At 39.3% G+C, this 16,639-nt stretch overlaps 1 protein-coding gene across 5 annotated transcripts in view; it reads right to left on the bottom strand.

Moving 5' to 3' along the window:
• Window positions 1-124: 124 nt before the first annotated feature.
• Window positions 125-16,639, bottom strand: part of LOC118560855 (tetraspanin-15-like) — a 39,718-nt gene continuing 23,203 nt past the window's right edge. Inside the window, exons 4-5 of one of the 5 annotated variants that reach the window (XM_036132371.1) lie at window positions 15,201-15,296; window positions 125-239 (exon numbers count right to left, since the gene is read on the bottom strand). In XM_036132371.1, coding sequence (XP_035988264.1) covers window positions 141-239; window positions 15,201-15,296 — 195 coding nt within the window. In that variant the 3' untranslated portion in view covers window positions 125-140. Of the gene's footprint in view, window positions 240-7,773; window positions 7,816-11,290; window positions 11,318-11,982; window positions 12,130-14,875; window positions 14,900-15,200; window positions 15,297-16,639 lie in introns of those variants that run through there. The other 4 variants (XM_036132373.1, XM_036132374.1, XM_036132372.1 and 1 more) reach the window with 4 other exon arrangements.

The raw sequence follows: 16,639 nt of genomic DNA, 5'->3' as shown, positions 1-16,639 counted from the left end.
GCATGTTGCTTTAAGTCCGGTGGGACGTTCCTCCACAGTCAGTGAGGATTTGGGGCGCCATGTCATTTCCTGCTGTTGGTCCACGGGTTTTATCAAGTTCAAAGTCAATGCAGCCATTTGTCAGCAAACCTCAGAGCGCTTCATGCTTGTCTCTGCGGGCAGGCTTTATAGACAAGATGTCTTTTTAAATTTAAACTTGGGACATCCCACAGTGCCATAAACAAAACTCCATAGAGTGTCTGTAGGGGAAATGAGAAGGAGATTAGATACATGAGACCCAATAGTGAAGACCAGGCCAAATGGGTCCATGCCACACTCCATTGATTTAGTAATTCCTGCAAAAGGAGCCCCAAGTACTGGGGACATATATTGTACAGAACAGGTATACACTTTTCAAATGCAGTCCCAACATGGTAACTGCGGCCCGCGTCCTATTTTAGACCGGCCCCAAACCCAGATAAATGCAGAGACTTGCGTCACAAAGAGCATTTTGGCATAAAACATTTGCCAAACATACCATTTGAGTCAATAGATGGAGACAAATGTCTCGCTGTGGCAAATCCTGACAGGGAAAAAGCCAAAAGATGAAGAAAATGTATATACACCTTTCAAAAGGGCTAATGTTTTGGTTAAAAAAAAAAATCTTTAAAAAAAAAAAAAAAAAAATAGGCCTCACGCAGTATTTTAGTTTTCTGAGATTTTCTGGCGTTTTCAGTCATCAAAATGAACAGAAATTTACAGAACTGTATAATGAATCAATGTAAATTATGGGTTTCACTTGAGTTCCTGTATGAGATTATATTATAAAAAAAAAAATACTATTAACCCTGGCATGTTTAGAAAGACCATCACAGTAGTAATTGACAGTTTCTACAGACAGAAGTTAATCTAAATAGCAAAATCAGTATCTTTCTGTAGGAAAATGTGGGCAACGTTTGATTAGTTTGACTCTCAGGGCATTTTATTTTAAATAAGAATTTATTTCTAGACCTCATGTATGATTTACTGGTAATGCACTCTAGCCTATATATAAGCAAAAGAGCTAAACAACCAATTTAGTTTTATTACTCTTCTTAAGGTTTTGCACCACTTTCAGCACTACTAGCCAATAAAGCTGAGCCGGAGAGAGGAACACAATCTAAACAGAGCTATTGAATCACTTTAGCACCCAGCAGTTTGGCTTGTTCACTCAAATCCTACAAAATTGAACTGTTATGTCACCTTAACTATTAGACTTAAAAACTGAATTTCAATCTCTGGATGGTGTGAAGTGAAAGCACAAAAGACACGGGAAGCTAACAGCATCACACAAAGGTAACAGCAACAAATATTGTATCTTTCATATGCAGAGAGAATAATGAAAGCATAGTTGTACTCTCATAGAAAGAGAAAAAGAATCTGACTCCACTTATTCTTGTTTATGTACAAGCACTAGAGTTAATATTGCAGCACAGTTAGCCGTGGCAATTTCACGCTTGTATGAGCCACTGTATAAGTAGTGATAATTTTTCCAGAAAATTGTGACCAGTAGTTTTAATACTGTTATTGCTGAAAATGTTGTGTTAACACAGGTGGATAATATGCACCATGATATTATCAAGCCATTCCATAATGTATAATAACAGTATAATGATACTGATAATCTTATGGTTTTGCTACATATTGAGAATTTGATGCAAATTTGGTGCTCGTTTTCCCTATACTTAGACATCTTGTGTAAGAGGTTATTCTACCTCCGATAAATGTTGATGCTCGCATACAAATGCTTAGGGCCATTTAAATAACCATTTCAAAACTTCAGCAAACTGATAATCTCTATCTTTAATACTAGAACTTAAAGCTGTACTTTTTCCACAGCATCTTTCAACTTGTGCGAACAAAAAATATAATTTGCATACAAAACGTTCATCATTAAACAACAGCATAAATAATTGAACAGCAACTATGTATATTACCAAGTGCCTTGTTTAAAAATTAAGAACAGAGTAGGCAATAAAACGAGTTATTGTAAGCCATAAGTGGAATATATTTGAAGCATGATTTTAAGGAAACATTTCTGTACCATTACAAATCATCCCACCAGATGTCACATCTTATGGCGAGGTAAGATATTGGAACGTTTTTGTTTTTTTTCTTTCCTGGTGAGATCAAGGATATTTATGGAAATGAGGGAGAGAACACACTACTGTGTTATATGATCAGTGATGTGAGGGTGTTCAAAGCTAAACTCCCATTTTATATCCAGCAGATACAATATATTTAAACACTTCTTAGTTGCAAAGATGTTGGAATCTCATTAAGGGGCAGAAAAAATGTTTAAGGTACACGGATTTTGTGATCTGCCATCCCAAGCTGAGACAGGAGTCTTCAGACAGATTCTGTGACTAAGAAACTGGAGCCCTGTGTGACATTTATTTCTAACGCCTTCCTGGATGGGGACATCAGTGAGTTGTCAGGATGGCTGAGCTTTTCGGCATAGATACTGTGCAGACGGAGGTCATAAATCTCCAACATGATGTGAAATCGGCTTAAATCCCAGCAACATTTCCAGCATTTCTTTGGTAGTTTGGTAGAGCCAGACAACTATAGCAATTTTCACCAGGCCTGCTCTAAAAATAGTTGCTTTGTTTGTCTGACATTTGAAAGAAATGCAGTTCCACGTGGCATTTTTTAACCGACTGCAAGGCTCGTTCCACAGATCAAAACAGACACACTTGTCGTTCGGATTTGTGAAAAATGTCAGTTTTCCACTCCTCATGGAAATAATAGGTTTTTTGTGTCTTACTAGCAGGATCGAACTCTGCTGGTTTCATTGTTTCAACTACAATAGCATGACACCTCGTCTGCCTGCTACCTCCGTCTTACAAGCTCCAATTACAGACAGCAGCACGGCTCAAATGTTTTACTGACACAAACTTGTCAAATAATCGGCTCATCTCAGGAGGGGGCTGGGCTTCTTTAATTTTAAATGGAGGGAAAGTTTTACCCGTTTCCCTGTGTGGCGAATTAAATCTGTGTTATTTTATTGACCAGTTTGGTTATTGACCGAGCAACGTGATGAGACCCCTGCCATGGAGAATCTGTGGAGTATTTTCAAGAGGAAAATAAGAGACACCAGACTGAACAACGCAGATGACCCGAAGGCCAGAGAAGGAGTTGATAGATGGGGTTTAGATATGGTTAGCTGGAGACAAATGACTGTGGCGATCCCTGAAAGGGAAAAGCCACAGTGTCAGTACCACAGTCATCATTAGGACCAGTATATAGGAACATCCTACAGTTTTAACAAAAAGATCAATAGTATTCTGGTAAACTGCACTTAAGCAGCTTGAATGTTGTTTTGATTGCTGAAGTTACGCAGAAGCTACCGGCAAATTAACCACAAACATCTTATGGTGTTCTTCTCTGGGCAATAAGGCTCAATAATGCACAGGAAAAAAAAGAAATTGGATCTTTAGTAGAGGAAATGTAGCAACAAACTGTGACTGAACAATAAGATCAAATGACTAATGCTTTGCTCCAGCCAGTGTTAAACCCACCTCCTATATGATAGATGGATAGAATGAACTGATAAATCAGGAGTCCTCCAAGTCTGGTATTAGAAGCCAAGGTTCAATAAGAGACCTATGAGGTGACAGAGTTGCTCTGAGGTTGTGAAATCCTCTTGAAATAACTTTAACCCCACAAATGATTACTTAAAAGATGAAGCAAGGAATTATTGTGTGTGTGTGTGTGTGTGGGGGGGGGGGGGGGAATCATTGGATGATCGTGTTCTGAGATTAAATGTTGAAAAGAAACCAGTTTTTCCACAAATACCGTGTAAAGAAAACAACATACAAAAATAGAGGTAAAAAAAAGGCTCTTCTTTGCTCGGGGTTAAAAGGATTCGACTCCAAAGCAATGAAAAGCCCCTTATGAGATCTGATAAGCCCACATTTGTCATGTTCCAAGTGATGGGTGAATCAAATAAGGTCTAGGTTCAGCAACCTTTTGTGGCAAATAAATTGAGGTCACTTGCAGAACCTGAATACACTGAATGACCAGGACTCTCCACCAAAAGAAGACGGAGAGTCCTGATAAAGATTGCACATAGATCAAAGATGACAAAACTTGGATTCATTAGGTTCCAACTGTGAAAATTAGTTCAGGTACCATGACATGCAATATTTAAGCCTATAGGACTGTCATCCTTAGAGTCCAAACAACCCACTGATCATCTCTCAGGTGGTTGTTCCAGTCTCCCAACCCCAGAGTAGTTGAGAATGATTTACACATTGAGCCTCATTGATAAAAAACACTGAAAAGATTTACCTTTACATTTACGCAATGCTCCTTTAACTATGATGAATATGCAGATATTTTTCTTGGCTTCTCTTTTGATTTGTATCTTTCCCATACATGTTCTTATATATTAAATTAATTGTCCTCCATTTACCGCAGTTGCCTCTATATTGTCCATTAATCAGTTCATGACTGAATGATTCAAGGTGAATCCTCTGGGTGTGCGCATGGGTGTGACGCATTACTTTGTTGAGTCTCAGCTGTAATTGATTCAATAGCAAGAGAACACAGACTAACTTCAATATTTAAGACATTAAGCCTATAAACAAAAGACCTATGCAGTCGCAGCAGCAGATGCTTTCGTTTCCCATGCGCGTTTACAACACTGGTGTCATTTCGACTTGTCGCCAGAGAGGGCAGACGTCTGCAAAAACCCTGCAACCTGTGCTATGCTAACCTGACAACAGCCAGCTGCATGTATCGCTCCGCCTAGCTCCACTCACATACATCTGGGACACGGCTCATTGAAAGTGATTTCCCCAACCAAATTTTTGGTCTGGCCAATCAGGACGCAGGGCGGGTGTTTCATGGATGTGACGTAGTGGAGAAGCCACCGTGAGATTCCAACAACAATGGCGGCTCGCATCGAGGAAGCAAGCATTAGCATTGATGCTGCTATTTCTTCCGTGTTGTCCAATCTATCTGATATTGTTTCATTAAAAGAACATCAGAGAACGGCTCTGAAGGCTTTTGTTGGTGGAAAACCATGTTTTCGCCCTTCTCCCGACCGGATTTGGCAAGTTTGTTTTCCGGGGCGCGTACGCGGACGGATGACTTTTTCTCCGCGGACCGGCTCGCAGAGCGGGGGGGGGGGGGGGGGGGGGGACGACACGTTTTCCGCGGCAAGATAGCGCTGCGGGAAACCTGCACTACAGCCGCAAACACATAAAAAAAAAAAAAAAAAAAAAAGGTTTTTTTTTCCGGCGTCGGTCTCATCAGCGTCACGGGTTAGCTTCGGTGTGAGTGGTTGAAATAGCACGTCGATAAAGATGACAGACAAGTGGCTTATCCAGTCATATGCAAGGAGTTTTGATAAGGCCCAGCCTTCAATAAAGGCAATTCCTATGGCGGTGTCCCAGATGTATGTGAGTGGAGCTAGGCGGAGCGATACATGCAGCTGGCTGTTGTCAGGTTAGTGCTATGCCCCTTTCCATTTAAACTCAAATGTTTGTTCTTCTGTTGATTCTAAAATAGTAAAGAACCAGTAATCGTGCAAATTTCAGATTAAAGCAAGTTATATGGCGAGGCATCGAAGGTCAAAACACCATCTAAACTGACAACATTTATAAAAAGCTTATTGCTTTCTCGGAAGCCTAAAGTAAGACGTTTCATGGCTCAACTTTAATTTCTAACACCTATGAGAAACTAAAAGAAAAAAAATGAAGAAATCAAAGTGTAGGAACCTACTAGACCAGTCAGATTTCATCACCAAACTAGAACTGAAAAGAGTGTCTTAATGTGGTCTGAAATCAGGTTGTTTTTTGCTCATGAAACAGAAAGCACTTCATGCATGAGCTTTGTCACTAGACTCACTGTGATTAGCCTCTTGCTGCCAAAAATATGTGCAAGACGATCAAAGATGTGCTGCGGCATCAGGCATGAAGATGTTACACTTGGTTTTTTAGAGCATCTCCAGAATGTTTCGACAGACTGGGATGTAATCAATTTGAAGGTCAAGAAAAGATTTGAAACTGCTGCTGAGTATTTTGGAGTAATGGGTGTCTCTAGTTTCTCTTCTTTCTTCAGAGACAATCCAACTCAAGCCCTCTCTTATCCCTTTTGATACTTTTCTGTGCAATCTTTTTTTTTCCCAGAGAAGACAACGTGCCCCCGAGAACGGTCAGATAAGGCAATCTGAGGAGCTCAGTTTGAAATTGCCATAACAGAAAAAAATCATTGTGCTTAAAGGGGCAAGTGTGCTGTGAAGGTAAGCAATTGTCTCTCAGTACAGAGGTGCACCTTTTTGAAGTGAGCAAATGTGTACTTCAAAGCCTTCTCCTAAAACCTATAATACCTTAGATAGCAAAATAAGACTACATCCTGCTATTTTATCTCTCTTGGATAAATGCACACAGCTCCTCGTGTATTGTATGCTACAGTGTTGTTTTTAACAGCCTACAAAACCATATTTACTCCCAGCATTGACATAACATGTGATAAGTGTCAGGGAGGTGAAGGTCTGGAGTTTGTGATGGTTAAAATAAGCATCACAACTGTGCTCATTGATCGGCTGTTTCTACACTGCTGGGGAATGTCCTTTGGCACAGTGCTGCAGAGAAAGACTAAACAGTAAAGCAGAGAGGAAGAAATAAACACTGAGAAAAGACATGTGAAAAATGATCCTCTCTTTGGCATGGTCTGGCAAGTCCTGGTACTACTATTCACATTAGATTGTTCCTTGAGCAACCAAAATTAAAAGTTTATTTAAAGTTATAGTTGTTAATCCTGTTCAGAAACACTTTGTTGCACTGGTCCTTTCAACCATGACAGTAGTCAATACATTATGTAGTCAGAAAAAGGAGGAAATTTGATGTCCATGAGAGCTAAGAGCCTGTAAAAACTCTTACCAATCCCTGCCCTTCGGTGCAAAAGGCAGGGATTGGTAAGAGTTTTGTTCCTGCTCTCACATCCCTTTGTTCCTCAAGTTTCGGGGGTATAGCAGTATCTATTGGTTGTCCCACATGCCAATCATTCTGATGCGCTCACATAACGCCAGTGTGCGTACACGTTCCTTGTTAGTTTCCGCTTGCTAGGTGTACATGCGCACTTCTAGTGTTTATGTATCCGGTAAGCTTAGCGGTTATCTTCGGTTTCAACCGTTCATTGTAGCTCTGCTGCTCTCACCGCATACTATGAACATGAGTCACAAAAACCAAACTGCGTACAAGTTTAAGAGAAGAGGAAGGCATCAGTAGAATCACAGACTCTACTTTTGAGGAATAAGAGCTCAATGAATCATTTATGTTCAAATAAGTTGATAATTGTAGTCAAAGCAGTACATCACAGAGATAATTGCCTGTTTGCTTAATCAAATCAAAAAATCTCAAAAGGACAAAAATCTCAATAATTACTAAGAACTGTGTTACTTAACTGATGCTTTTCACTGCATGCAGACAAAACTAGTCATTACATTTTAATGTAAATACATTTGTTCACTTGTGTAAAGGTCACCTCTGTCCCAAACTCAAAATGGACTTGTAAATATGCATAGTCACTTCTGCGTAAAACAGAGTGAAGGTTTTTTGGGCAAGCATTTAGACAATTGCTTGCCAAATGTCTAAATGGGTGTTTTTCTGGGTTCTGCTGAGGCTGCAGAGTAAATATACAATATAAACTGTGACTGTGAAAAGTTTTTTCCTTTTCTGCAGTAAGATGCAGCAGCAGTCAATTCTCAGACTAGTGTTCAGCTTAATTACGCTCGATAATGGTGGACCACGTTGTTCCTCATTACGCTGAAAACAAACAAAGGCAGTCCTGGAGGAAAAAAAGGTCACATCTCCATCAGAAGCCAGCCCACAAGTGAACTAACAAGATATGACATTAACTCCTAATAAGATAAATGCTGATGGCTACCTGGTGCAATTTAGAATCACATTTTACAGCTGGACATGTCCCGCTAAAATGGGTTTATCGACTGTTTAAAAAAAACAAAAAAAAAAACCTTACTAATATTTTAAGCACAATTTGCACTTTAACTGCTTCATTTACTTAATGTACAAACACCAAGTTTTTAAACAAAAAGTGCATCTACCTAGTACTAAAAAAAATGCTTAAAACTGTTTTGGAAACATTCTAGTAAGGTTCGGAGAAGAACATGAAAGTGATGTAGCATAAGACAGAGTCAGAAAGAGAAGTAATCAAATTTAAACAAAGACATGGATCCAGTAAGAATGGTTTCAAAATAACCTTACAATCTTACATGATTCCGGTTCATAAGTCCCTTTTAGGTCACTTCAAAACCTTAAAAAAGATTGACCATGCAGCTTGAGAAATCACATGTGGAAATAGTCCTACAATAGTTTCTGCGTTAAGATCTGTGCCAGTGTTTGAGAACTGAGGCCCAAAATGAAGTCAGACTCAAAAGAAGAGATCTCTGTAGGCCCTTTACCAGAGGAAATTATGAACATTGCAAAAAAGAATAACTTGCTTTTATGACCGGTACTAAAGCACCAATTACCTACATTTCACAGGGCACAGCTGCATACAAAGTGTCAAGTTATACAATAAGAAAACATTACAGGTCTTAATGATAACATTGTCTACTGAGATTATGTGCCCATGCCACCCAAACACATGATAATGATGAGTAACCTTTTAATCTTTGCATAATACATTTTTAGATAATTTATGGCTGACACAACCTTCACTTTGCACTTTAAAGGCTGTACCGCAGATTGGTATGTCAATTTTCATGATTAAAAAAAAAAGAAAAAATCTACATTTGGTTTGAAAAATATATTTGACTCAAAATGAACAGCTAGTCTCAGATATTGGCTGCTCAGCTACAGCTGTACATTAAAAAGTGAAATGAAAAGCTGAAAAAAAGAAGTATTGTCATTACCATAACATTATTGAAAATGGGCCTGAAGCTATTAGAGGAAAAAAAGGATTGTGACAAAAAGGTGACAGGATAATAGCACCCATTAGTTTTTTTCCTCCATGCTCACTTTCACAACTAAAGAAGTTGAGGCTATTTTAAGGTAAAATTAATGCCTTGTCTACACGGAGACAAACACGGTAAATTTTCATAACGCGAGAGGACGCAGCACAACTGAATAGGCTGTAGTAGGTATGCTAGGTCCATTGGTGGCGCTGTGACACTGCCAAAGAAACATGCAAAAAACACCGGGCATGCGCGAACAGACAACTCATGAAGTAAATACAGCACCATTGCGGGGGTTCAGACACAAGTGATACTTGTTAGAAAGGAATAGTCAGAGGATGCTACTAACAGCCATAACAAAAGCCGCAACACCGGACGCCGCCATCTTTGTTCTTTGTGAGAGTGAGGCACATGGGGATTACAGAGGGAGGTGAAGCTACAACGGCAATGTCTAAAGCCCTCCATCCCTGGTTTTTATACGCCATTAACGGCAATTCTAAGTTAAATACAAAAGTTAATTTAGTTTAGTTTTTCACTGTTTCAAACAATAACATAACAAGAAATGAAACAACGAGCAACGCTTTTGGTCAAAGTTGAAGTCCTGTGCCCGTATTCACAAAGAATCCTAAGACTAAAAGTTGCTCTAAGTGACATCACTTTAGGAAAAACCTGAGAATTTCACAAATTCTTTTTTGTTTTATTTTTTGTATTGTTTTCTAAGATTTTTCCTTGGTAAGATAATAGTTATTGACAGAGCATCTTAGCCCTTAAGAGAGCTCTAAAAGTGAACCTTCACACCAAAGGCGAACAAGACGAATTCTTCGCGTTGAACGCCTGCCGTTGGTCGCTTGACATTCTGCATTTCACTCGCAAAAGTCTGCGCTAACAAAGCAGCAATTTTTCCCCCCAGCTCACTTCACTGTGCATCAAATAGGAGGAGCATCTATCCGTTCAACTCACTGTGGGGGAGACAGGTTTTACCGAGCGAGTCACAGTGCTGTATGTAATATGGAAATCCGGGAAACAGTGCGGGCACCCCTGAGTACACTAGATCCTCCAGAGACGCTCCTGGTTTGGCAAGTACGACCTCTTGGAACAGAGTCTGGATGACGGATGCTTCTAACGGTACTTCCATATGTCCAGGACCCAGTATGAGGACCTGCTGCACCATATCCAGGATCATCCTTGGGGGCACGAACTACAAGCTTCCTCGGTCAGTAAACTCATCATTGCTCAATAGAAAAATGGCCTAGTTGTACTTCCTAAATATATAAAAACGCATAAAAATCATTTTTGTGCTCAAAAACATTCATGAGCAAGCTTAACGTGACGCAAATTGACAAAAGCTCAAATTTTTTAAGCCGAGCAAAATTTCGCTTAACTCCATTTGCAGTTGCTTTGCTCTATTCGCCCAATTCATGTTGTGTCGTTCGCATTGTGAACCATTAATTCGCTCCTGAACATGCCTTTACATACGGATAACATGTAAATCACTTGCTCCATTCGCCTTGTTTGCATTTGGTGTGAATGTACCGTTAGGAGTAGTGAGGAGGACTTTTAGCGAGCCGAAGACCGTTTTAAGCGGCCAAGATGGCAGAAACCGAGAGAGATTTCTGGCTGTTCCACCACCTAAACAGTGGAGGAAATAAGCACATAAACTTCTTTAGCAATTACACTATTCTTAATAAGTAGATATGATAAACTTTCTCATTGCCACAGAGGGAAAATAATTTGTTTCAGCATCCCGACGGGTTGAAGGCGCGGCCCTAGTAATGTAATTTTATTGAGAATAATAGGAAAAATATTTAGTATTCAAGATTAAAAACAATTGAGAAATGTACAAAGGATATAGTACAGAGGAATTTTTATATTCTTTACAAAAAATGCTTTCAACAATAAACGTTTTAGAAGAAATTGCAGATACACATAGTACGTAACGCGCCACGGCAAAAGTAGGAACAAGTCGGTAGAACAGAGAAAATGTCGAAAAACCTTCAATATCTGAGAAATTAGTCACTTTCATTTTAATGCAAAATATGCTACTGGAAGTTATCAAGAAACCCCTCAATGCTTTAAATTACCGTTTTAACATCTGCATGTTTGGGTGGGGAAAGCCACAGCTCATTTATATACGGCCTTTGTGTGGCTCGGCGCAGGCTTTTGTTAGGCGTGTCGGCCAATAAGCTGCATGTTAGAAGAAAGCAGATGGCTACTTATGCAGCTAATTAGCCTGTCAGAAAAAGAAACAGTTTCTGCGGCTGGTGAAGATGGACCAAGCTGAACGGTTCGCCCAAGAACTGTACCGTGGTTGTTCCAGCGTTCTGCTGCGGGAGACAAATGTTCATCAGGACCGACCCGGTTTCACTTCAGATTCTGCATCAGAAGGAGATCAAGCGGAATAAATAGCAACTGCAGACTTTAGAGAGCATTCTTAGCTTCCAGCTGAAGGTAAAGGAAGATAAGGTTAATAAAAGCTCAAAACTTTTAATGTGCACTCAGCAGAGCGGTGAGAACATCAAATCAGAAGCTGTCGGGAGCACATTTACAGGAGACATAACAAAATGGTAAAGAACATCCCAGATTTTGGTGGAACATCAGAGGCGTGAAAGTCGATTAAATCTCAGTTCCTCATGAGGCGAGTTTAAGAACATAAAAAAAAAAAAACATTCTGACGAATCGTATTTTCAATATGATGATTAAAGCCATGTAGCTCTCTGTTTTTTTATATTCAAACATGATATAAAGTGACCGAATATTTGATGCATTTTTATTCTAACGCCAATTCCCAGCTGTGGGCTGTTTTTTCATGTTATATTTTTAATCTGAGTTTAAGGTTGAAATAGGAAAACTGCTTCAGGTTTTGTTAGATATTTCTTTCTAGAAACATCCATATGCAGAAAAAGTTTAGTCATTTTAAAATATAAACCATGAGCAGAGAGAAACATTTCCTTTATTTCCACTGTCCAGAATTTGCAGAGCCACGTTGACTGATAGACACTTTAATGAGGACGGGGACAGGCGCCACGTTTTATCAGCTGTAAGCAAATCAACAGAGTCCGACACCCAAGACCTCGCCATAATGCTGCCCGGTAATGATCCTGCGCATAGGTAATGGCATGTGAAGTTTCTGTCAACACGTGTCCAAGGCCTCAGTGTGTCGTCTCTATATGAAGCCTGCTAACGAGCTAGGGATAAATAAAAATACTTTATTATAAAACAGTGAAATCCTTCTAATGACCAATAATGTAAAACCAGGCTGGCAATCAAAAATAAAAACCCTGTGATATTTTTGAATCACAGTAGAGGTTGATGGTGTGACAGACTTTTTGGTAAACTGTAATGTGTATAGAGTTATGCGCATTTTTAATTAAAAGACTCATTGTGCCATGATCAGAATCAAGTTATTGTCCCCGTTTGTCTTCATGGACCCTTTAAAGACAAGGGTTTCCACACATAATTCATGGGTACAGATCAAGTGACTGCAATGCCTCACATTGACTAACCTATTCACAAGTGTGAACTCACCTGTAATGATACCTGAGCAGAAACACACATTGATCACCAACCCCCAAAACTGCTATATTTGAGTCAAACAATGTATAAACCCTCTTACTGAAAGAGCAATTAGATAGCAGCAAAAACAATGTACCAACATGTTTACCTGAGAGTTGCGTCAGAGTTGCCACTTGCAATGATGTTATAAGCTTTTTACTTAATTTTATTTATTTGTGTTACAATTAAATTTGGTGTATTTTTTGGACAACTATAAGATGTTTGTTCAATGCACAGGACAAATATTGTAATGCATTGCTGTAAATTAACTACACAAAAAAAGAGGGCTGCTGGTTCAGTGAGCTGACAAGAGAAAATGAATTTATTCCTCATTTATCCGGTTAGGTAGAGATCTTAGGCAACAAAGAAAAAACAGCTCAGTTAACAAAGCACATTTTTCTCCTCAGTGCAGCGACAGTGATGTGCACCTGCTCTCAGTCTACCCACACAGCCTGAGGCTGAAAATCTCCTTTCCAGCTGTTAACAAAAGCCTACCTTGAGACTCTGAATGTAATTGGGCTCTGCAACATTTTCTTTAATTAGGACATATGCACCTAAGCTTAGGTCCAAAACAACAGAGTTATAACTTGATATTAACAACATTTGATCTTAATTTGCTGCGAGACTGGCGACCTGTCCAGGGTGTACCCCGCCTCTCGCCCATTGACAGCTGGAGATAGACACCAGCCCACCTCACGACACCACAAGGGATAGACGTGTTAGAAAATGGATGGATCTTAATTTGATTTTATTTTTTTTTAAACCAGAAATACATTTGACAGAATATTACTACTTACATGTTCACATTGCTTTTGCTACAATTGCGACCAAAGGTTGTTTGAAAATGAAAGAAATCCCACTGAAGCCCTTTTTTAGCCCAAAAGGAAAGGCACTTATCACTAAATAGCACATGTGGAAGGTGTGAGGATAGTTGAAATATCAAACTACGAGCTTTGTTTTAGATATTTGGTTGGATTGGTGAGAAAAATGATCCGTTCTAATCCGATCGTTAATCATTTACACTGTTTCCCAGATGCTAAGGTAACTTGCACACACCATAGCTACTTTGGGATGCTGATGTGTGGTGTAGCTGTCTGCATCCATTCATAGGCTTTGCCAAAAATACATGACACAAGAAGAAAGTCTGGCTGGTCTTGTTTACGTTGTTTATGGTATTTTGCTTTGCTTTAGCCAATGCAAATGTAAATGCTAGAGATTTAATGACTAGGCTTTTTCTGGTGATGCCAATCTCCAAATTACTTTAAAGGTCTGACCAGCTGATTTATTTAGACTTAGACAACTTTGTCATTTTGTATGCACAGAGTGCGTACAGAACGAAATTTCGTTGCATACAGCTTCTTAAATTGCAGTAAAAGTTAGATTACAGTTTTAGGTGCAGCAGAGATTTAAAAGTAAACAGATTTAAAATACACTATAAAAACAATTGAAATGTAAACAATGCAGGAGAATGTCACAGTATACAAACTGTTTTCACAAAACATGAAACAGAAAAGAAAAAAAACGCTACATTTTAGAGAGATGTTTATCCCACTGAAATCTGACTTAGTATTTGAGCAGCCTTTCACTGATAAGACACAATCAATAATAGATTTATTTTCTAGCGTTGGAAACAAACACTCTAAAACATGCATTTATCTCCAGTGTGGCCATGTCTTTCTGTTTAGGACAACCCTTCAGGGTACATAAAACATTATTTTGGCATCTGCAGGCAAGAAACATCTCTGTGCACCAAGCATCCGGGGGAAAAATACCTTTATTCCCATGATCAACAAGGGCTTACAGCAAAGCAAGCGAACACCCACAGGTCGTCTTGCACCTCTTTATTTAACTGGAGCAGCAATTTGCAGCTTTTTTCACCTCAAGCCAGCAACACTGTCATTAAAACTTAAAAAACAAACCTAGTTACTAATGGTCAATTAAAGAAGCAGAGGTATTGGCTGAGTCCTTCCAACGGTCTTAAAGGTCAGCGTGATGACTCAGCTGTGAGTAGCTGAGAGCACGGAGGATAAGTCAAATTCATCACCCTGTTGTCTTTTCAAACACCGTACAGAGAAATTAACGAGGCGGTTCTTTTATCTGAACAATGTTCTGATGAAAGAAACTGACCCGTTCACTCAAATCAAAGGCACGTGTGTTTTTTTTTAAATGCACATGTTTTGAGGCCAATTTATCTCAATGAAAATCTAGGCAAGAGGCACCTGAATGTCAGTTCAATAAAAGACCCAGGTGTTGGTCACAACTTAATTCCTTTGGTTAGCGGAGTGAGGGAGCGTTTGTCTTGCCAGTGCCAATCAGTGGGGCTTGTTGCCGACCACTGCGTAGGTTCAATGTGCTATCAGTGTGCCGTCCCCGGGCGCTGCCGCTCCATGCCCTTTATAAAAGCTAGAAAAGAGAGCCACAGCTTCAGGCTGTGAGCGCGGCTCTGAGAGCAGGTGCACAGCAGCAGCTCCAAACTGTTTGGACCATTTTTTTTACACGACATGCTGTGTGGACGTTCAAGTACACTAGCGATCCTGCTTTTAGTAACAAATCTGCACTTTTCCTGGTGTGAGGAATGGGTTTTGTATTGTGTGCTGCAGGAGACCTTAATATCTCAGATAAAAGAGATCACTTGGTTTACCCTGGTTGGGATTATTCACTGGTATGCTAAAGCTTCTCAAATTAAGAAGATCCGTGACCTTACCTCCTGCTGAACAAAGTCCAAGATGTTTTTGAAGTCTAGATCATCGTAGTAGTTCACCATGCCCTTTCTGATGTTCTTGTTCACCAAGTCTTTAGTCTATCAGAAAGATGAATTAAATAAAAAAGGCATTAGATTTGTTAACAAGGTGGATGAGGCCACGTTTGTGACACAACCGATCTGCAGTCGGGGGAACCAAATGCATATTAGTGAAGGTGACTGATTCCCCCCCCCACCCCAGATGGAATATTAAAATGTGACATTTTGACCGCTCACATCTGTCAGTCACAATCTGGTGCAGAAGAGAAGGCTGGAGTGGAGGCATTAAACGCAGCAGGAGTGAAATAAAATTTAAAACCTACTCAGAGCTTCCATCACGACCAAAGAGGAGGTTCTGGTGAATGTGCGAGCAATTAGGTCCAGAATTTCCTCTGACCTGGTTCTCACAAATGTATTTCACATTAACAGATTCTCTCCTGAAAATGTTCTCTCACCCAGAACTCTTACGTGATCTCTTCAGGATGCTTGCGCGCTCTCAAGACTCTGGTCTGCTTTCTGCTGCGTTCATTGTGATAAGTGTGTCTGAAAATAAAAGCTTGTTGCAGTCTCACTGTAGAGTGCTTTCATGGAGCATTGAAATTGTTCAACTGATGTCTTCTGCTTTTGAAAGCAAATATACAGAGATCAGATTAATGTATGCAAACATCTATATCAAGATAAAATGGAAGAAATGTGACACCTGTAAAAGAGTACTGCATTATTTCCCTTCTAATTTAAATAATGTTCCAGTCCGTTTTAGAATTGATTTTAAACTCCTGCTGTTTGTATTTAAAGCCATTTATGGCTTGGCCCCTTCTTATTTGTCTGAGATTTTAACTTTTCGTAATAGTGGCAGAGCCTTGCGCCCATCTGCCTTTTTTAAATGGCTTTTAACATCCAGCAGCACTGCACCACTACAGCACCTTTTTATTGTATCTGTGTGTTTTGTATGTCTTACGTATTGTTTAATGGCTCCATTGTAAAGCACATTGGGAACCGTTCGGCTATTGTAAAGGGCTATACAAATAAACTTGATTGATTGATTAATGCATTACAACAATGTAGAAGAAAAAGCTTGTTCTTACGAGTATTTTATAGGAAATTGCCATTAGCATTGAACCATAACTGACATCTAGCTTTCCTTTGAAATAACAAGGAAACTGTAAAAAGAAGCGTGTTTGTTAATTGAATGAAAGATTTATCCATGTTTTAGAGATCGGAAAATGTTGGTCTCCTTAAATAGAATTACTGAAATAAATTAAATTTTCTTATTAAACTCATGTTGTACATTATTTACACACAGAGTGATTCATGTTTCTATTATGAAAATCCAAAATTATTTTTCTCTGAAAAACATTTATATAAAATGTCTGCACCAGTGCAGCGTGGCCTGCAGGTAATCA

Source organism: Fundulus heteroclitus, unplaced genomic scaffold (genome assembly GCF_011125445.2).
Source record: "Fundulus heteroclitus isolate FHET01 unplaced genomic scaffold, MU-UCD_Fhet_4.1 scaffold_493, whole genome shotgun sequence".
NCBI lineage: Eukaryota > Metazoa > Chordata > Actinopteri > Cyprinodontiformes > Fundulidae > Fundulus > Fundulus heteroclitus.
This window is presented reverse-complemented; position numbering and strand designations above follow the sequence as displayed.